This window comes from Mesoplodon densirostris, chromosome 18 (genome assembly GCF_025265405.1).
Source record: "Mesoplodon densirostris isolate mMesDen1 chromosome 18, mMesDen1 primary haplotype, whole genome shotgun sequence".
Lineage (NCBI taxonomy): Eukaryota > Metazoa > Chordata > Mammalia > Artiodactyla > Ziphiidae > Mesoplodon > Mesoplodon densirostris.
Genome location: NC_082678.1, coordinates 19077253 through 19098710, shown reverse-complemented (window position 1 = coordinate 19098710; position 21458 = coordinate 19077253). Strand labels below are relative to the sequence as shown.

Genomic DNA, 21458 nt, shown 5'->3' with positions numbered 1-21458 from the left:
CTGGCATGGGGCCGCGCAGAACGCCCGCGACACTGCTCCCACCGCCCCTGTCCTCTCCTCACCCGGTTCTCCCAGGGGCTATCCGGGACCACACCGGCTGCTCGGTACTGGGGCGGACCTGCTCCTCGGCCCGCATTAAGCCCTCGGTCTTGAGCGCTAGCACTCTCCCTCTCCCTGCCCCACGCCAGGACTCAGGTTAAAACGGGGTCAGGGGACTGGCCCGGCCGCACGGCGTGAGAGGGGCCTGCGGAGGGCGTGGTCCGCAGCCGGGCGGCGGGAGGGAGAAAGGTGGGAAGGCAGAGAAGAGGGCTGGAGGGGCAGAACTTCACAGGTGGTGGCCGTGTGCTCCCCACTCCCACCCCCTCCCCCCAAAGCGGAGAAGGCAGGGAGGTCGCAAGGGCTGGATCAAGTCCCACTAAGCCGCTCTCCTACTCCAAGTACAAACGATATTGGTAAAATAAGTTGAAAATCAATGGGCCAGCCCAAGAGAAAGGATCCCAGTTGCCAACTTGCGGCGCCCAAGGTGTTGGGGGTGACCCTGAGGTTGAGCAAGCCCCTGGCTCAGTCCGTCTTGGTCGGGCCAGGGGGAGAGGCGCGGGCCCAGCAGCCCAGACAGGGCCACCTCTGAGGTCAGCCCTGGGTTGCAGGAGCGCATACAGAAGAGGCTGGAAAAGAACTGTCTCGTCCCATCGCTTAGATGAGAAGGAAGTGTTGATGGCGGTTTCCTGTATCCAAAGCTCGCTCCTCCTGTTCAAAGAGCTGCCAAAGTGGTCACCAGAAAATGAACGAGGAAGACAATCTCAGCTGCAGCAAAAGAAACCAATGAGTGGGAGAGCTGAAGAGAACAAAGTTTACTTCAGTGGAATTTCATAAAAAATACATCCAGGCAGCTGCCTCCCTGCAGCTGCAAGCCTTGCCTGCCAAAAACCCTGTGGGTTTGGGAGCCCTCCAGCCACAGGTGAACCTTCTTAATCAGCAACCAAGAGCAGGGAAGCTTCAGGATTATGGGGATCAGACACATCACAAAGCCCCAGACCAGAGACGAAACAGTAATGGGGAGAAAGGGCCCAGGATCCATGGGGACCGAGAGCCGTGACACCCACCCAAGACCTGCTCAAAGGCTGGAGCCGGGGCTGAGGCGAGGTCAGGCTCTAAGTCCTGCACGGGGCTCCCCCTGCACAGCCAACCTCTCAGGCCAGGCTGCCCTGGGGGTGGCGAGACTTGGGGTGGAAAGTGGTGGGTGTGTTCTGTAGATTTTCCTCCTCTCATACCCCTAACTGTGCCTCGATGGGTGTCTGTCTTGGGTTCCTGTGCCCTGACAACTCCTGGAGCACCAACTGTGCACGCAGCAGGCTGCCTGCTCAACCCCCTCTTTCTGGGACTATAGAGGATGCACACAGCACCACGCTGGACCCAGCACGAGCACCCTGAGCGGGCAGCAGATGCTCACTGGCCCAGCTGTAAGCTCCCACCCACCCAGGAGGGCTAATCCAGCCCACGGGGAAAGAGGAGTGATCCCAGTAGATGGGGGAAACGGGCTGCTGCCCTTACCGGCGCCCCCTCCCCGTCAGCACATCCTCCCACTGCCTGTGGGGTTGCTGGGGTCTGCTCTCCCTAGAGGTCCACGGGCTGCGACCAGCCTGTCCAGGGAGAGAACAGCCCGAGTGGTGCCTTTATAGACACAAAGATCTGAGCAGGGTGGAGTTTATAAAGTGACTGATTCAGCTGGGATTCTTCCCCCAGAGCTAGAAGCAAAGCTGCCTGAGGGATGCAACTGCTGAGAAAAGTAGAGTTTAGGGAAGGCAGGGATCCCTTTCCTCGTACTTGGGGAGAAGGGATGTGATTTGCAAGGGAAGATGGAGGAGTCAGATAAGGAACGTGCTTTTAGTTTTAATGTCTATTAAATAATCGGAGTAAGGACCCAGGTGTGGGGACCAGACCCCCGTAAAGGCCTGATCCCAGCCTCACACTCAAGCTGCGGCCCACCCAGACACAGGAGAGTTCTCTGGGCAGCCGGAGCGAAGGCATGCAGGAGGGCAGCTATTGCCCTGAGTATGCGCCACACAGAGGAGAAACGTCCAGCTCCTTCTGACTGGCAGGGCTGGGTCCCCGCAGACCAAGTCCTGCGTTCACCCCGTGCTCTCCCGTAGAGAACCCCCTTTGCCCTTCTGGTGGAATCCAGGCTGCTGCCGATGGCTCTTCGTGCCCGGGACAGCTGGCCTGGAGGGAGGGGCCGGGCAACACCTCTCAGTGCAACACGGGTGGTAGATCAAGCGTTCTTCAGGAGGGCCCCTCCAGGGAAGGACCTCAGGCCACCCTTCCTGCCCTCGAGGCTAGCTGTCTGCCTTCTTCACGTGGTGGAAGAGGTTACAGAAGAGCTCGTACCAGAAGAACACAAAGCCGGTGGAGAGGGCAGCCTTCAGCAGGCTGGGGGCCAGGCCTTTGAAGCAGCCCTGTGCACCCTCCTCTCGCAGCACCTGCCTGGCGCAATCCAGGAGGCCCTTGTAGCTTCGCACCTGGGGAGAGGAAGGTTCTCCAGTTGAGGAGAGAGGAGGTGATGGCAACATGGGTGTGAGCTCTGTTCTTTTGTCAACACAGAGCCTGGCACGTTCAAGCACCCAATAAATACTTGCTGGACAAAGGAATGAATGCAAAAAAGACAGAAGAAGTTAACCTCATTCTTTCTCTTCCAAATGGGCTAATTCAGACCTAACAGACGAAGTGCCTGGAAATCAGCACTGGACAGAGCTCCTTCCTGCCCTGGAGGCTCCACTGACAGTGGCTCTTAAGGACCCAGAGAGAGCTCTGGACCCTCTTCCCAGGGGTGCGTCTGACTGTGCGCCCATCCCTCCTGGTCCCCCTTGAGCAGTAGATCTGAACCGGCCCCTCGTTAGCTCTGAGCCTGACCAGCGGTGCCAGCCTGGCCACCTCCAGTTGACCACAAACTGCTGCTAGACCCGTGTCCCTGAGGCACAGCTCTACTCAAGCCTCACCCCCCTCCCAGAGCTCCAGTAACTCCTGATGCTGATGATGACAATGACGTGACAAAGAATCAAGTCCAAGCCCCACGGCGTGGTGTTCAGGGCGTTTCACCACTTGGTCTCAACTTCCCTCCCTGATCTGCCTTTCCCCACTGGTCCACCCTCAGCGCCTGCACACCTCCAGCCACACCTGCTCACGCTAAAGCTCTGGGAGGAGCAGGGCTTCCCTTCTCTGGCTTGAGCTCTCACCAACTCTCCCTATCCAAATTCAAACCATCTTTTCAAGACAAGTTGGTAACTGGAAGAAGGAGGTTATAAGACCTTGTGTGTGGGTTTCGCTGGTGGGGCAGTGGTTGAGAGTCCGCCTGCCGATGCAGGGGACCAGGGTTCGTGCCCCGGTCCGGGAAGATCCCACATGCCGTGGAGTGGCTGGGCCGTGAGCCATGGCCGCTGGGCCTGCGCGTCTGGAGCCTGTGCTCCGCAACGGGAGAGGCCGCAGCAGTGAGAGGCCCACGTACCGCAAAAAAACAAAACAAAACCGTGTGTGTAACCCCATTTTTGTTAAACATGTTTATTTATGCAAAGGAATAAAACTACAACGCGATGGACCTAGGTGGTGTTATGCTTAGTGAAATAAGTCAGAGAAAGACAGTGTATGTTATCACTTTTATGTGGAATCTTAAAAATAAAACAAATGATTGGGGCTTCCTTGGTGGCGCAGTGTTAAGAATCCGCCTGCCAATGCAGGGGACACGGGTTCAAGCCCTGGTCTGCAAAGATCCCACATGCCACAGAGCAGCTAAGTCCGTGTGCCACAACTACTGAGCCTGAGCTCTAGAGCCCGCGAGCCACAACTAATGATCCCGCCTGCCACAACTACTGAAGCCTAGAGCACGTGCTCCACACGTGTGAAGCACGCCTAGCGCCCACGCTCCACAACAAGAGAAGCCACCGCAATGAGAAGCCCACACACCACGACAAAGGGTAGCCCCCACTTGCTTCAACTAGAGGAAGACCCAACACAGCCAAAAAAACCCCCCCAAAAAACGTCATTTGATGCACAGCCCTGTGTCTCAAAAAACTTATATAAACTGTGTCTTGACTTCTAGCAGGTGGAATAGTTCTCAGAGCTTTCTGAGATGCTCTTCCCGGGTTATAATCCTCAAATTTGGCTGGAATAAAATTTTCCGATTCTTTCTTAGATCAACTGATTAATTTTTCATCGACACCGGGGACATGCAGGGGCTGAGAGGGCTATGGGGGCGAAAGCTGCCCAATGGACAGGAGCTGACCCAGTTCCTTCACGTGCCCAGTGAGGGGCTGGAATCAGAGCTCTCTGCAGGAGGACATCTCACCTGGCCAAAGGAGGCTCGGGCCTGCTCAAACCCTCCAACCTGCAGCCGCTTCTTGAAGAGGTCCAGGGGATACGTGAGGGTCTTGCTGATGACTCCAGCTCCACTGCCACAAAGCAGGTTTTTGAAGTTCCCTGAACCAGAGAAGTGGGATGGAGGGCAAAGATGAGAGAAATGCAATCTAGGGTAAACTTCAAGGTTTTACAGTCTAATCCTCGACCAGAAAACCAAAACCTACAAGCATCCTCGATCTCAAGAAGAATTTAATCCAGGAGCGAGAGAACCAGACACAACCACTTTCAGGAAGAATGACAACAGACAGGGCTTCCCTGGTGGCGCAGTGGTTAAGAATCTGCCTGTCAATTCAGGGGACATGGGTTTGGGCCCTGGTTCGGGAGGATCCCACGTGCCGCGGAGCAACTAAGCCCATGAGCCACAACTACTGAGCCTGCGCTCTAGAGCCCGCGAGCTACAACTACTGAGCCCACGTGCCACAACTACTGAAGCCCACAAGCCTAGAGCCCGTGCTCTACAACAAAGAGAAGCCACCGCAATAAGAAGCCTGCACACTGCAAGGAAGGGTAGCTCCCGCTCGCCGCAACTAGAGAAAGCCCATGCGCAACAACGAAGACACAACAGAGCCATAAATAAATAAATAAATAAATAAATATTTTAAGAAAAGAACCAACGCAGCCAAGAAGTTAAAAAAAAAAAAAACAATCTGCCTGCCAATGCAGGGGACACAGGTTCAAGCCCGTGTCCGGGAAGATCCCACATGCCACGGAGCACCTAAGCCTGTGCACCACAACTACTGAGCCTGCGCTCTAGCGCCCGCGCGCCACAACTACTGAAGTCTGTACACCTAGAGCCCGTGCTCTGCAACAAGAGAAGCCACTGCAATGAGACGCCCGCGCAACACAACAAAGAGTAGCCCCCTCTCTCTGCAACTAGAGAAAGCCTGCACGCAGCAACGAAGACCCAACGCAGCCAAAAATAAATAAATAAAAAAATTTAAAAAAGGAACGACAATGGACTGCTGATTGGACAGGCTGGTGGCAGAAGGGCTGTGCGCCTTTAACAGTCATCACCCCAGCTGGAGGCAATAATGGGCTGCAGGCTCTGCCATGCGACTCAGTTCAAGGCTTGGGAGGGAACAGGATGCCCATCCCCCTCCCCAGAGTCCCCAAACGAAAACCAAACCAAACACTTAAGCAAAACCAGGCTGTTTGCAAGTTGGACCTTTGACAAAAATGAAAACCATGACCAGTAGTTGGAAATAACAGTGGCAAGAGCTGAAAGAAATAAAGTCATCTGTGAGTGAATGGATTTGTTTTGTTGGCTGTATTACAGAACTGGGGGTTCAGAGATCTGTGGTGTCTTAGCTTCTGCAGGAAAACTTTACTTCCTACCTGATTCAGAAAGAGATGCTATGGCTTGGGAGTGGGGCGGAGTGGGACCCAGATTCCCTTTCCCATGAGGCCGGTCTCACCGTTTTTCTTTCCTTCGGCTGGCATGGCCCACTCATACGCGTGCTTCAAGGAGCTGTAGAAGGAGAACTGGAACCCGGCATAGGGGAAGATGGCGATCAAGGTGGGGTTCAAGCCTTTGTAGAAGACCAAGGGGCCTTCGGTCCTGTACATGGTCACCACGGCGTTTCGCAGGGTTTTATAGACCTGGACACCACACATGCAATGATGAGCGACATCGTTTCAGCCCAAGAAGCCAGCCCACCAGCTGTATTTCCCCTTGTCCAGAAACCAGCTACTAGGAGCATTACTCCTCCTGCCAGGAGGACAAAGAAAATGCTGGACAAAAATTCCAAGGGTGGGACTGTCTGGCAGCTCCCCTTCTAGCTATTTACACGACTGAGATATGCCAAGGAGTGCACAAAGGTAGGCGGAACAGCAAAAGGTGTGAAGTCCACTCTTGGGTGATCGGTTATATACATTACGGCACACCTGTTCAAAAGAACATAGTGTAGCAATTACAACAGAAGCTGCAATCTAGATGATCGATAGGGAAGACTCCCCCAAATATACAGTTAAGTGAACCCAGCAGGACATGAAGAGCAGGCATAGTGTCTGTGGAGGAAACAAACTGTATGCAGAGACTATCCCCCACAAGGATACACAAGAAAGGAGGAACAGTAACATTATTACCTCCACAGCGGGAAACAGGGGGACAGGGGAGGGACGGGGGAAGAAGGAGGTTCGCTACTACCATTTTATGCTATTTGGATTTTTTGCCATATGCTATACTTAACCTTTCTGAAACCATCAACAGGTGATCTTTATGCATGAAGAGCCACTGGTTTTTTAGCGCACTTCTATTCGCCATATATTCTTTGCAGTGGACCAGAGGGGCTGAATCTGCCTGGCTGTGGGTGTGGGAAGCACGGCACTGACAAGAGGGTGACCGAGGGGAAGTCTGTACTGAGCAGGGACAGTACACACTTGGCTCCCAGATGCTCCCTCTTCACACTTGGCTCCCAGATGCTGGCAGCCACATAGAAGGCTTTCACCCTGGGGACTTGCATGAAAGGGCCGGGCCTCAGAGGAGGGCCATCGGGCAACAAGCCTGCCCATGTGCCAGAGTCCCACTCTACTTTCTGTGTCCCCTCTTAACACCAAGCTGGCAGCCAAGAGCCACCAGACATTTGAGGAAAGCCTCCCCCAAAACAAAGGCCAAAATGATTGATGAGGGGCAGGAGAAGTCATTTGGAAGCAAGAGACAGTATAGATAGCAGAAGAAAACTACAGAAAAAAGAAACCACCCATGAAATTTTAACTAATATCCTGAGACCACAGAGAAGGCATCACCTTCATGATAAAAGCAGAGGGTCAGAGAAAGACAAATATCATATGATATCGCTTACATGTGGAATCTAAAAAAAATGGTACAAATGAACTTATTTACAAAACAGAAATTGAGTCACAGATGTAGAAAACATACGGTTACCAAGGGGGAAAGGGCTGGGGGAGGGATAAACTGGGAGATTGGGATTGACATATACACACTACAATATATAAAATAGATAATAAGGACTGGCTGCATAGCACAGGGAACTCTACTCAATACTCTGTAATGATCTATATGGGAAAAGAATTTTAAAAAGAGTGGATATATGTATATGTATAACTGATTCACTTTGCTGTACAGCAGAAACTAACACAACATTGTAAATCAACTATACTCCAATAAAAATTAATTTAAAAAAATTTTTTAATTAAAAAAAAATAAAAGCAGAGGATCTATTTTAAAAAGAGGTAAGATTCAGACAAGAAAGAGCTCTTGAGAGAAAATCTTTGTGACTCTGAGTTGGGCAAAGGTTAATTAGGTTAAACACCAAAAGCAAAATCCATAAGATAAATGGAACTTCATCAAAATTAAAAACATCTGCTCTTCAAAAGATACTGTAAGGAAAGGAAAATACAGCCACAGACTCAGAAAATATTTGTAAAATAAAAACAACAAACCACCCAACACAAAAATGGACAATCTGAACAGATACTTCACCAAAGAAGGTATATAGATGGCAAATAAGCAGGTAAAAGGACGCTCAACATTAAAGAAATTTAAATTAACCACGATGAGATACCACTATTCACACCATTTAGAATGGTTAAAATTTAAAATACAAAGCGGATAATACTAAGTATTACTGAGGATAAGGAGCCGTTGGACCTGCTGGTGGGAAGGCAAAACGGCACAGCCATGCAGGAGACAGCTTGCTTTTTTCTTATACAATGAAACACTCCTTACCATACAACCAGCAATTCCACCCCTAGGAATTTACCCAAGAGAAATGAAATGTTCACACAATAACCTGTGTGTGAATGTTTATAGTGGCTTTATTCATAACACCCCAAACTGGAGAACAACCCCAAAGTCTCTGAACTAATAAACCACAATCCTTCCACACGATGGAATATTACTCAGCAATAAAAAGGAGCCAGCTACTCACAGGCACCCCACGGACACATCACAAATGCATCTACCAAGTGAAGGGAGCCAACTCAAACGACTACACAGGATATAATTCCATTTATGTAACATTCTGGAAAAGGCAGAACTTCAGACAGAAAACAGACCAGTGGTTACTGAAGGCTGGAGGTGGGGAGGGACAAACTACAAAGGGCAGGAGGAAATCAGGGGGAGATGGAACTTTTGTTTTATATCTCGATTGTGGTAGTGCTTACGTGACTGTACGCATTTGTCAAAAGTCACAGAACTGGGCTTCCCTGGTGGCGCAGTGGTTGAGAGTCCGCCTGCTGATGCAGGGGACACGGGTTCGTGCCCCGGTCCGGGAAGATCCCACATGCCGCGGAGCGGCTGGGCCCGTGAGCCATGGCCGCTGAGCCTGCGCGTCCGGAGCCTGTGCTCCGCAACGGGAGAGGCCACAGCAGTGAGAGGCCCGCGTACCGCAAAAAAAGTCACAGAACTGTACGCTAAAAAGAGTGGATTTTACTGTGCATGTAAGTTATGCTTTAATAAACCTGACTAAAACAAACCAAAGACAGTTCTAAGGAACCAACATATGTTAGCAGACACTGTTTAAACTCAACAGAGGGCCCAAATGATAAAAGTAAGGAAACCTCCCAGAATGGTAAATAAAAGATAAGTCAATCAGAGGATCAATCCAGGATGTCTAGTGTCCAACTGACATGAATTCTAGAAAGAAAGAAAAAGAAAAAAAACAGAGGGCAGGCAGTTGTGAATAAATAATTCATGACCATTTTCCAGGCATGAAGAACATGTGTCCAGACTAAAGGGCCCAGGAAGTGCCCATCACAATGAATGAAAGAGACCCGCCCTGGGGCACTCCACTGGTAAATTTCTAGAATGCCAGGGATCAAGAAAAGATCCTGAGGGACCTCCCTGGTGGTCCAGTGGTTAAGACTCCACGTTTCCACTGCAGGGGGCGTGGGTTCGAGCCCTGGTTGGGGAACTAAGATCCCACATGCCACATGGTGGGGCCACAAAAAAGTTAAAAAAAAAAAAGATCCTGGGCCTCCCTGATGGCGCAGTGGTTGAGAGTCCGCCTGCCGATGCAGGGGATACGGGTTCGTGACCCGGTCTGGGAGGATCCCATATGCCGCGGAGCGGCTGGGCCCGTGGGCCATGGCCGCTGGGCCTGCGCGTCCGGAGCCTGTGCTCCGCAACGGGAGAGACCACAACAGTGAGAGGCCTGCATACCGCAAAAAGAAAAAAAAAAAAAAAGATCCTGAAAGTTCGCAAGAGGGCGAAGTGGATGGCTTCATGTAAAGGGTTAGTTATCAGGATGGTTCTGGATGCCTCTCCAGCAATACTGAGAGCTACCTAGAATTCTACACCCAGATCATCAGTTAAGTATAAGGGGAAAATAAAGGCATTTTCTATCAGGCTTCTGTAAGGAAGCTATACTCAGGATGTGCTCCACCAAAATGAGGGACTAATCAAGAAAGAGAAGACATGGGCTCCTACGTGAGAATTCCTAAGAGAATAGCTGGTCATAGTCCTGGAGCAAACAGTCCAGATCAAAGCCATAGGGTGAAGGGTTCAAGGGTGGGGGGCTCTAGGAGGGGCTCCATAAAAACATGGGACTGATGACCACAGGCTCACCCTATCGGGAGACTGTTTGAAAGTGAATGTGTGATAAGCATGTAGAAAGCGAAACAAATAAAATACAAAGCAACTGCCAGCTTCAGGAAAGACAAAAATACAAAAGAAAACATAACCATAATATATTTTGAGGCTCAGCAATAACATTTACATAATCATAATAGCATAAACACTGAGTACGGATTTAGCCAACAATCGATTCATTCGTTGTACTGTACTCAGGTGAGGAAGCACAAGCACACCCAAGGGTGACGGTAAAAGAGTTAAATCCTCACCTTCCAGAGTAGTCGTCAGTAGTTAATGTCTATAACTTAAAACTGAGATGGAAAGGAAGGAGAAAGAGCATGTTACTTTGAATTAGGAAGTAAATTACGGAAGAAGCATACAAGTATTAAAAGTGGTTGCCTCTGGGGAATAGAATCAGGGGGGCAGCTGGTGTTTTTTTCATTATAATTCAGGAAGAACTATCTTGTCTTTTTAACCTTTATACACCTTATAGATTATTTATTTATTTATTTATCTATCTATCTATCTATTTATTTATTTATGGCTGTGTTGGGTCTGCGTTGCTGCGTGCAGGCTTTCTCTAGTTGCGGTGAGCGGGGGCTACTCTTCACTGCGGTGCACGGGCTTCTCATTGCGGTGGCTTCTCTTGTTGCGGAGCACAGCCTCTAGGCGCGCGGGCTTCAGTCGTTGTGGCGCACGGGCTCAGTAGTTGGGGCTTGCGGGCTCTAGAGAGCAGGCTCAGTAGCTGTGGCTCACAGGCTTAGTTGCTCCATGGCATGTGGGATCTTCCCAGACCAGGGCTCGAACCCATGTCCCCTGCACTGGCACCACCAGGGAAGCCCAGATTATTGATTTTTTAAGAAATGTGAGGATTTACACTATGGATGCTACTAGTCTAAAGAAGGTGGAGAGTTTTGCAATTTTTAAATAAATCTTTTCCCCTCACTTTCACACACAATTTTCCAGCCATTCCAGAATCTAGAATCCAACATGTCAACTGTCTAAGCCTAAGAAGAAATATGCTATTTTTTTCTTAATGATGTTTTCCCTTTTTTCTTCTCATAGACTTGTACTAAAGGTTGGAAAGTAACAGAAGAGGATTATAGCACATGCAGAACAGGCAACCTGAAGGACTGTCACCAGCCATTCTCTTCATCCCAGCAGCTACCATGTTGCTGAGGTCTCTATAACATCCCTCTATAAACATCCTTCCCCTCCATTTCTCTACTCGGTTCCTAGGACCCCTCATCTCATTTCTCCACCAGGGCAGTCACCCCAAACCTCTATTTTCCACTGCAGTGTCACACAGAGTGACCCAGCTCTCATGCCCCAGTCGTTTTCTTCTAGACTGTTCCTGGGGCACTTTGCATTTCTGAACCAAAAAATTTATCAGAATGTCTCCTAAACAAAAGAGGTCCCCCAACCCAGGATCTCCACCCCAGGCAACACAAAAAACTGGCAGAGCTGAAACCACAGTTATTCTTAGCTGGTCCCAGATCAAATTCTTAAGCAAAACGTCATTCCCCGTCAACAGTATCCTACGCTATTCTTATGTATGTCCAGGAAACAGAGATTATGGTGGGCGTAGGGGGGATGGTGCGTCTATTTGAGCGTTTAACCCCTTGCTTTCACTCAGTCAGTTCTTCCTCGAGTCTGACTCAATGATCCCGTTTCCTCCATTCTTTCTGGAAACCAAAACCTCCCTCCCAATAACACAGCGATAGGATCTCAAGTCTCACTTTCCCAGACGCCTTCCCGGTCCCGATTTGGTATTTGCTCTGTTTCCCCTGCAGGTTCTGTGTCCCCCGGTGAGGTTGTGAGCACCTTGCCTGGTGCCAAGCACCATCACGGGTTTCAGGAACAGGCTGAAGGACGGCCTGAAGACCCCAGGTCCCCCCCGGCTTTGTTCCCTCTAAGGAAAACAGCCCCCACCCTGGGACGCCCTTTGTCCCTTGGGCGCCCCTTCTCTGGCCCGGCCACTCACCCTGGGCTCACCCTGCGCTGCAAAGCGGGTGCGTAGCACGTCCACAGGATGCACGGCGAGGGTGGCCACACAGGCAGACAGGCCGCCACACACAAAATGCACGGAGAAGTCTCGGGCATCGCGCACGCTGGCCCTGTGCACCAGCTCGGTGAGCACTTCAAACGACAAAAACTGCAAGAGTGTGTGACAGTGTCATGGAAAACACCCCCCAGAATGCACCCGTGACCCAGGCGGGGCCTATCCTAGGGACCAGGAGATACTCTTCTTGAGTAGGGTCAGAATACAATAAACATATAACTGTGCAAAGCTCAGATGCCCTTTCATACTCTGAGCAGAGCCAAACACCCAAGGGTTAAGAAAATATATGAGAAAATTTTTATATCAGAAAATTCTACTTGGGGGACCTCCCTGTTGATCCAGTGGCTAAGACTCCACGCTCCCAATGCAGGGAGACCAGGTTCAACCCCTAGTCAGGGAACTAGATCCCACATGCTGCAACTAAAACAAAAAGATCCTGCATGCTGCAACTAAGACCCCGACGTAGCCAAATAAATAAATAAATAAATATTTAAAAAAAAAAAAAAAAGAAAGAAAGAAAAACAAAATTCTACTCGGGAATTCCCTGTCAGTCCAGTGGTTAGGACTCGGTGTTCTCACTGCCGTGGCCCCGGGTTCATCCCTGGTGGGGGAACTACGATCCCGCAAGCTGCATGGCGAGGCCAAAAAAAAAAAAAAAAAAGAATAAAAAAGAAAATTCTACTCATCACTTAGTTTTCTGAGACCTGGGAAAAGATGGCCATTATCTGACTCTAGGCTGGGGACCCCTTTAATGCAGCTGGCAGCGGCCCTGTTTGAGAAACATTCTGCCCTGGAGCTGAAATTCTGTCGGGAGAATTCCACATATTCCATGTTCTGTGGTGTAAGCCCTCTTTGGGCTCAGATCCTTCTCCAGCCAACTCAAGATGGCTTGGGGTCCTGAGAGCACATGTTGCTGCATTTACCCACCAGGATGCAGCATCTGTGTGCTGGGCGCAGAGATGGCGCGGCAGGGGCATGTGACCTGAGCAATCACTGTGATGTCACACGAAGAGCAGGCAGGGACTGCTGTGCCACTTTCTAGCTAGTGACGTTGGTTGGACTAATTACTTAAGCTCTCTCTGCCTCAGTCTTCTCATCTGTAAAATAAGGATGACAACAGAGCCTACCAGAGGACTGTTGTAAGGTGGCAGATGTGAAGTGCTTCACCCGGGGCCTGGCCCCCTATGAGCACTGTGCAGCGGTCGCTATTGCCATCACCACTACTGTACGGCTACAGACTAGACGCCATGGGGTAAACTGGTGCTCAGCTGAACAAACTCATGAGCAAGAGTCAAGAAGCCTGGATCCTAATCCTAGCCTCGCCACCTACAAGCTGTGTGGCCTCAGGAAGCTCACTCAACCTCTCTGCGACCCACAGAGCACCCGCTCCACCTTCCTCACAGTGCTGTCGGGAAGTTCAAAGGATGCACAGATGTGAATAATGCTATTTTGAAAAATGAAAAGCATTTGTATTGCCATTTGCTAAGCCCCTCTGGGCTGGGTGTCAACACAGTATCCTAGGTGCAGCACCTCACATTCAGTGGGTGCTAAGTCTCCAGGGTTGGGGGCCGTGGGAAAGGGGATGCCTGTAGTACAGCTCAGTCTGACTATGTCTTCAATCTGTCAGGGAGTTTCCCAGCCAAGATGAGTGAGCAATGTGTGACCGCCTCCTGCTGCCCTACCCCGGGCAGACCGGGTACACGCCTCACCACCCTGGGCTCCCCCATTGGGCAACGTGACCCCAGGGGCCTGGCCGCTTCCCCTGCCACCTACTTGGACAGCTCCATAGCCTATGGAGAGAAGCTGGGCTGGGATGTGTCCTTTCCAGAATGCTGTTGGGCCCTCCTCTTGCAAAATCTGCCTCCCAGCCTGCAGGATCCCGTGGTATTTCGCGTTGGGGTCACTGCGAGAAAGGCGCTCAATCTGAAGCTAGGAATCAAGGTGAGAATGGTCATGATGATGGGGGGAGTGGGGAGGAGGAATTTCAGAGAAGGTAACAAAGGCAACAGAGTGCTTCTCCTTGACAAAAGTGCAAGCTCTAGGAACTGCTTTGGCAAAAAAGAGTGAACTTGTCCTCTGGCCCGCTACACAGAAAAAGGGGAAAAGGGTACCTGGAAACGGATCTTGATGACATCCAAGGGGCTGATCAGCACCCGAGTGACAAGTCCAGACACAGACCCAGCCACGGCCACCTCAAGATTGGAGACATTCCTGCCGTCTGCTCTGGGGTCATAGCCCACCATCCCTGCCTGTGGCCCATACAATGTCCATCAGCTTGAGGCTAAATGAAAGAGACAGGAGTAAATACCAGAGCAAGGTCTTAGGGCCCCGGCTCACACATCACTCCTCAGAGCAGTCCTCCCGGACCAGCCCCCCAAAGCAGCACCCACATCCCTTTTCCCTCCTTATCCTGCTTTATTCTTCTTTAGAGCATTTATATACCAGACATTGATTCCGTACATTTGTTTCTTGTCTCTCTCCCCCACTAGAATTCGAGCCCATGAAAACACGGCGTTGGTCTCATTCATCCATCCCTGTAACTCCAGTGCCCGGAAGAGAGCGCACCACAGTAACTGCTCATTAATATTTGCTGATGGAGTGAATGAACAGGCTTGGTAGGAAACAGTTCACTTCCAGAGATCAGCTGGCTTTCCAAGACACCTGGCTTTATGGCCAGCTCCTGCCTGAGGTGAAATCCCAGGCTGCGATAGCGTGAGGGCAGAGCCTCAAGCTGAGCGCGGAGGGGGAACCTCAGACACACGGACTCCAGGAACGGGGCCTGGGATTCTCTAACAAGCCGCCATGACCCAAAGGGCCCTGAGCCCTTCTGCATCTCCCTTCTCCATTCTTTGCACACACCGCAGGCCCGCCCACAGCAGTGGAGCTGAGTTACGCTGCAAAATGATACAGGCCCACCTCTTCAACCTCACCCTGGACCACGGTTCAGTCTCTCCAGCCAGGGTGGGCTCAGTGCTTCTGAGCAGTTCCTAGAAAATGCTGTTTACGTTCCTATCTACCGGCCCATCCCTGGACCTACTGTTCCCATGTCTGAAACACAGCCCCACTGTTCCCTAGACTGGTTCCTCTCACCTTCCAGGGCTCAGCTAGAGAGCATCCCCTCCAGAAGATGTACTCATGTCCTTTCTAGTATTCACAGCACTTGTTAAGGTGCTGTCCTCCCCACCCAGAGGAGGAAGGCTCCATACAGGTAGGGACTTACCCTTGTTACAGTGCTATCTCCAGAGACCAGCACGGTGCCTGGCATGCCCCAAAGGCTCTAAAAACAATGACTGAATAAATGATTAAAAACCAAGTAACTGGGACTTCCCTGGTGGTGCAGTGGTTAAGAATCTGCCTGGGGCTTCCCTGGTGGCGCAGTGGTTGAGAGTCCGCCTGACGATGCAGGGGACACGGGTTCGTGCCCCGGTCCGGGAAGATCCCACATGCTGTGGAGCGGCTGGGCCCGTGAGCCATGGCCGCTGGGCCTGCACGTCCGGAGCCTGTGCCTTGCAACGGGAGAGGCCACAACAGTGAGAGGCCCGCGTACCGCAAAAAAAAAAAAAAAAAAAAAAGAATCTGCCTGCCAATGCAGGGGACACAAGTTTGAGTCCTGGTCCGGAAAGAGCCCACATGCCGCGGAGCAGCTAAGCCCGTGCACCACAACTACTGAGCCCGCGTGCTGCAACTACTGAAGCCCATGCGCCTAGAGCCCGTGCTCTGCAACAAGAGAAGCCACCGCAATGAGAAGCCCACGCACCACAACGAAGAGTAGCCCCCGCTCACCGCAACTAGAGAAAGCCCATGTGCAGCAATGAAGACCCAACGCAGCCAAAAAAAAAAAAAAAAAACCAAAAAAACAAGTAACTTAGAGATTACAAAAATAATAATGACTTTGCAGAAAGAGAGAGAAGAGAGACAGAGGGAAAAGAACCCATCATCTTAACACTTTTTACTTCACATATTCCCTTCCGGTTTTTTTCTGGTACATGGCTTTTAGTAACCTGTGTTTTGTTTGTTTGTTTGTTTGTTTTTTGTGGTACGTGGGCCTCTCACTGCCGTGGCCTCTCCCGTTGTGGAGCACAGGCTCCAGACACGCAGGCTCAGCGGCCATGGCTCACGGGCCCAGCTGCTCTGCGGCATGTGGGATCTTCCCGGACCGGGGCACGAACCCGCGTCCCCTGCCACGCAGGCGGACTCTCAACCACTGCGCCATCAGGGAAGCCCCCGGTACATGGCTTTTAAAATGCAAAATGTCATAAGCATGATTCCATGTTGCTACAAGATCTTCATAAATATCATTGTAAATGGCTAGATCATATTACATTGAGTAGCTGTGTCATCATTTTTTGGGCACTGGGGTTTTTTAGAAACTAAATATTTTAAAAATATCTAATTCCAGGGACTTCCCTGGCGGTCCAGTGGTTAAGTCTCCATGCTTCCACTGCAGGGGGCACGTTCGATCCCTGGTTGGGGAACTAAGATCCCACATGCCATGCAGTATGGCCAAAAACCCCCAAAAATCTAATTCCATTTTTATCTAGAGCCGACCTCAACACTAATGACATTTTAGAATGAAGAATTCTTTGTAGTTGGGGGCGGTCCTGAGCATTGTAGGATGTTTAGCAGCACCCCTGGTCTCTACCCACCAGATGCCAGTATCCTCACGCTCCCCTTGTGACAATCAAAAATGTCTCCAGACATTGACAAATGTCTCCTGGGGTGCAAAACTGCCCCTGATTGAGAACCGTTGGTCTAGAGAAATACTAGAATGTGTGTGTAAAATGTCATGCATTGCATCACTATTTATAAAACTGGATATAATGCAAATGATTATAAACAGAGGGATGGACACTAAGTCACCTCCATGCAATGGGATACCATGCAGCCATTAAAAGAATGAGCGGACTTCCCTGGTGGTGCGGTGGTTAAGAATCCACCTGCCAATGCAGGGGACACAGGTTTGATCCCTGGGCGGGGAAGATCTCACATGATGCAGAGCCCATGCGCCACAACTACTGAGCCTGAGCTCTAGAGCCCTCAAGTCACAACTACTGAAGCCTGTGCGCCCTAGAGCCTGCGTGCCACAACTACTGAGCCCACGTGCTGCGACTACTGAAGCCTGCGTGCCTAGAGCCCGTGCTCCACAACAAGAAGACACAGCAATGAGAAGCCTGCGCATTGTAACGAAGAGTAGCCCCCGCTTGCCACAATAGAGAAAGCCCGTGTGCAACAACGAAGACCCAACACAGTCAAAAATAAAAAAAGATTTAAAAAAAAAAGAATGAGCCAGAGCTAAACACACACTGGAAAAGACATCCACAACTGACTAAAACATGAAAAAAGCAGGTTTCAGAACAGTACGTCTAGTGTAACCCCACTTTTGCAAAAAAAAACCCAGCAAGACCTACATACACCCTCAACAGTTGTACAAAGCGTAGCAGGAAAGTCTATAAGGACACACACCAACAGGTTGGTAAGGTTACCTTTGGGGGTAGGGTTGGCAAGGGAAGAGGGAAGGCAGATCTCCCCCCTACTTTGTCTTTTTTCCACGCCTCGTGGCATGTGGGATCTTAGTTCCCCAACCAGGGATCGAACCCGGGCCCCCTGCAGTGGAAGCACCGCGTCCTAACCACCAGACCGCCAGGGAATTCCCTCCCTTTTTCTTTACACAATTCTACGTTGCTTGAATTCATTATGGCCCCCCCAAACCCCAATTAAAAGTAAACATAAAATGATTTTAGAAGAGACCTCAGAATTAACCTAGTTCTTGAATACCTTTAGTAACAGGGAAATTAGGGCCCACACAGTGACACCTTCACCCCATTGTTTCTTTTTCTCCTCTCACCCTCCCTGGAACTCTGTCCGCACCATTCCCTCAGCCCCAAGCCCTCACTTTTCTGAAACTACCAAAATAGCACTCCAATCCATCCTTAAAATCAACAAGACATTTCCATGGGGCTCGATCAGCAAAGTATTGTAAAATAACATTTATTGAAAGTCTAATGGGGGAATTCCCTGGCGGTCCAGTGGTTAGACTCGGCACTTTCACTGCTGGGGCCTAGGTTCGATCACTGGTCAGGGAACTAAGATCCCGCAAACCACACAGCACAGCCATAAAAAAAAAAGAGAGAAAAAAGTCTAATGGTATGAAATCTCCCGACTCCCGCCAGGAATGTGCCCATTCTCCCCAGACTTCTCCCCAGTAGTTCCCCAGTAACTTCTCCCCAGACCCTCAAAGGAGATCTCGGCTTTCCCATCAACTTCTCTGGCCACAACAGTGAGAGGCCCGCGTACCGCAAAAAAAAAAAATTCTATCTCTCTCATATACCTTGGGCAGGTTTATTTAACCTAGGCTCAGCTTTTTCTTCTGGAAAATGGGAATGATGGCGGCCCTGCCTAGCCAGATTCCTGGGAGGATCACACGAGATACTACTATATGTGATAAGCTCTGTCAAAAAGGTAAAAGTCCTTATACACGTGAAAGGTCTTGTTAAATATAATTCAGTAGTGGCCTTACTTTTTCTGCTTGTTCAAAATTTCCTTCTTGTACCAAAAAGCCTTGATATTTATCTAAAGAGACAAAATAAACATGAAATATGATTATATGCATGATATAATAAAGTACCCAGAAGATGGAGGCCGCTGGTGTGAGTGGCAGGGCGGCTGGGGTGTGTGTGTGTGAGTCTGCCGTGCGTAAGTCCCTGGGGTTCAGGTATGCAGGTGCCCCGCGGTGAGCGTGTGTGCCCGTGAGCCCACGTGCTCAGCTGAGGGTCTCTGCAGATGTCTCCGCGTGTGGACACAAGTGTCCACGTGTGCTCCAGGGCGTGTTTTTTCTCCCCGAGTCCAAGAAAACGCCCACAAGGTGGGTACCCGCATGTACAGGTGCCCCGGGTGTGTCCAGGTTTTTGCTTCCTGCGTCCCTGAAGATGCTTCTCAGATCAGACGCGACACGTGTGGGTACAGTCCCCGCCCCCGCGTGAGTACCTGCGCGTGTAGGCGCCCCCGGGCAGCGGGGGTGCAGCTCCCGGAGCTGAGTGCCAGGAGGGCGGAGGAAGAAGTCACTCACCCGGCTCCGAAGGCGCGGCCCGACTCCCCGAACTCTTCTCTCCCTCCCCCCTCACGCAGTCTAACGGCAAAACTTCACGGCGCTCGGCAGTAACTGACGGGCTTATGGGCCAATCACCGCGCAGCTTCCGACAGACGCTGGACCAACAGTTGTACAGTAGTCACCCGACCAACGCCTATTGCAAGGGGTCGCTGGGTAATGTAGTCCTCCGCTACTGAGGCCGTCCCCCTACGAGGTGCAGAGCCTGCTGGGAGATGTAGTCCCTCGGCGAACGTATGCGCAAATGTTACCCACGCGTTGAAAGGAGGAGGGCCCCGAAGCCAGGCGGCGCCGTTGGAGGTCGCCGCGCTGAGTGGCGTGTGCCTTGGATCAGATTGCTGGCGGGCGGAAGTTTAGGGCGCGCTGAACGTGACCCTCTTTCCTCAAAAGTTTCATAGTTCCAGTACCCGGATCATCTAAACTTGGAAAAGATGGGAAGTTTAGCAAAAGCCTGGAGGGCGTGGGGGAAAGAATAGATGAGTTTTTAAGACCAGAACTAGGACGGCAAAAATACAGAGGTTTTGTTTCCCCCTAGGGTTTATTATGCATAACTCTCATTATAATAGAAATATATATAGACACATTACAGAAAATGTAGAAATGAAGGGGGAAATGACTCATCCTACCGCTCTCACACAAGTAGTATCAGCGTTTTACAGGACAGTCTTCCCGATTTTTAAACTGCACTTTTCATATTAGTGCAATCATTTTGACGCACAATTTAAAAACATTTTATTTGGCTTCCCTGGTGGCGCAGTGGTTGAGAGTCCGCCTGCCGATGCAGGGGACACGGGTTCGTGCCCTGGTCCGGGAACATCCCACATGCCACGGAGCGGCTGGGCCCATGAGCCATGGCCGCTGAGCCTGCGTGTCCGGAGCCTGTGCTCCGTAACGGGAGAGGCCACAACAGCGAGAGGCCCGTGTACCGCAAAAACAAACAAACAAAACATTTTTATTGAACAATTTAAAAACGTTTCAGGGACTTCCCTGGCAGTCCAGTGGTTAAGACTTGCAGTCCAGTGGTTGAGTCTCCGTACGTCTACTTCAAGGGACATGGGTTTGATCCCTGGTTGGGGAACTAAGATCCATGTGCTGCGGCACATAAAGAGGTAAAGAAGTAAATAAATAAATAAAACGTTTCATACTATACAAAAGTAGAGAGAATAGCCTGATGAACCACCATATAGTCATTACTCAACTTCAACAATTAACCAACTCCTGGTCAGTCTTGTTTTTCTCCCTACCCGCCCCTCAGTGGCACTGTTACTGAGTCCAAGCTCATCTTGGTCCTGCTTGCCACAGGACAGGCCAATAAATTCAGAGAAGAGTTGTTGGGGCAAAGAATAGCAACTTTATTAGGAAAGCCAGCAGACTGAGGAGATTGTGGACTCGTGTCCCAAAGAACAATCTTGCCTCACTTAGAATTCAGGCTTCTTTTATACTAAAAGGGGAGGGGGTAAAGTCAAACATTTCCTGGCTCCAGTCAGCCTCCAGAGGGGATGTGTTGATTTCTTCCTTCCTGTAGTCATTCACAGGTGGGCCTGGTCAGGATGTTTCCTGTGAGCTAAACAAAGGTATTTTAGCTTAAAGCTTATTACCTGGGAGGCAGGGTTCCCAGGGATGGACCATTATGTATAATTTAAGCTCATAGGCGACATCCCTTTAGTGATTAACTTGTAGCAAAAGCAATAGAATATAAAGGTTAAAGTAAAAGAAACAAATCTAATATGGAGTCAGATTTGTTCTTCCCTAGTACAGCACCCCCTGAACATTATTTTGAAGTAAATACCAGACGTGATTTCACCAGTAAGCATTTCACAGTTTATTTTTAAAAGACAAGCATTCCCCTTTTAAAACTTATCCCCCAAACTATTACCCACCCCCCAAAACAATAATTTCCTAATATTATCAAGTATCAAATTAGTGTTTACATTTACCTGATTGACCTATAAATGTCATTTTTCAAATACAGTTTGTCTGAATTGAGATCCAGACCATACACTGCAACTGGTTAATATATCTCTTAAGTCTTAAAAAAAAAAAAGCTATGGTTTCCCTCTTCCTCTCTTTTTCACTTGCAATTTCTTTCATTTCCTTTTTGTTTCATTTTTTAAAAAATTTATTTATTTTATCTTTGGCATTTGGTCTTTGTTGCTGTGTGCGGGCTTTCTCTAGTTACAGGAAGTGGGGGCTTCTCTTGTTGCGGGACCATGGGCTCTAGGAGCTCAGGCTTCAGTAGTTGTGGCACACAGGCTTAGTTGTACGGTGGCGTGTGGGAATCTTCTCGGATTAGGGATCGAACCCGTGTCCCCTGCACTGGCAGGTGGATTCTTAACCACTGTGCCACCAAG

The 21458-nt window shown here is 50.1% G+C and overlaps 1 protein-coding gene across 5 annotated transcripts; it reads right to left on the bottom strand.

Annotated features, from left to right (window-relative positions):
- Positions 1 to 1498: 1498 nt before the first annotated feature.
- SLC25A19 (solute carrier family 25 member 19) lies at positions 1499 to 19131 on the bottom strand. 5 transcript variants are annotated; one of them, XM_060081110.1, is made up of 8 exons: positions 19069 to 19131; positions 18520 to 18572; positions 14114 to 14283; positions 13776 to 13931; positions 11936 to 12079; positions 5823 to 6006; positions 4337 to 4467; positions 1499 to 2516 (listed from the first exon to the last, which is right to left on the bottom strand). In XM_060081110.1, the coding sequence occupies exons 3-8, from the start codon at positions 14243 to 14245 to the stop codon at positions 2334 to 2336; spliced, it is 930 nt and encodes a 309-aa protein (XP_059937093.1). In that variant the 5' UTR covers positions 14246 to 14283; positions 18520 to 18572; positions 19069 to 19131; the 3' UTR covers positions 1499 to 2333. The 5 variants fall into 5 exon arrangements, with proteins under 5 accessions (XP_059937093.1, XP_059937094.1, XP_059937095.1 ...); XM_060081108.1 differs by having other exon boundaries at positions 1501 to 2516; positions 11925 to 12095; XM_060081109.1 differs by lacking the exon at positions 19069 to 19131 and adding an exon at positions 18987 to 19062 and having other exon boundaries at positions 1501 to 2516; positions 11925 to 12095.
- Between the last annotated feature and the right edge of the window lie 2327 nt (positions 19132 to 21458).

Excerpts from the sequence above, each read along its gene's own strand:
- SLC25A19 (XM_060081108.1), bottom strand. The coding sequence starts at position 14,245 with ATGGTGGGCTATGACCCCAGAGCAGACGGCAGGAATGTCTCCAATCTT. Across the intron at positions 12,096-13,775 it reads TAGGCTATGGAGCTGTCCAA|TTTTTGTCGTTTGAAGTGCT; the intron begins GTAGGTGGCAGG and ends ACACTCTTGCAG. Across the intron at positions 6,007-11,924 it reads CAGCGCAGGGTGAGCCCAGG|GTCTATAAAACCCTGCGAAA; the intron begins GTGAGTGGCCGG and ends TGTGGTGTCCAG.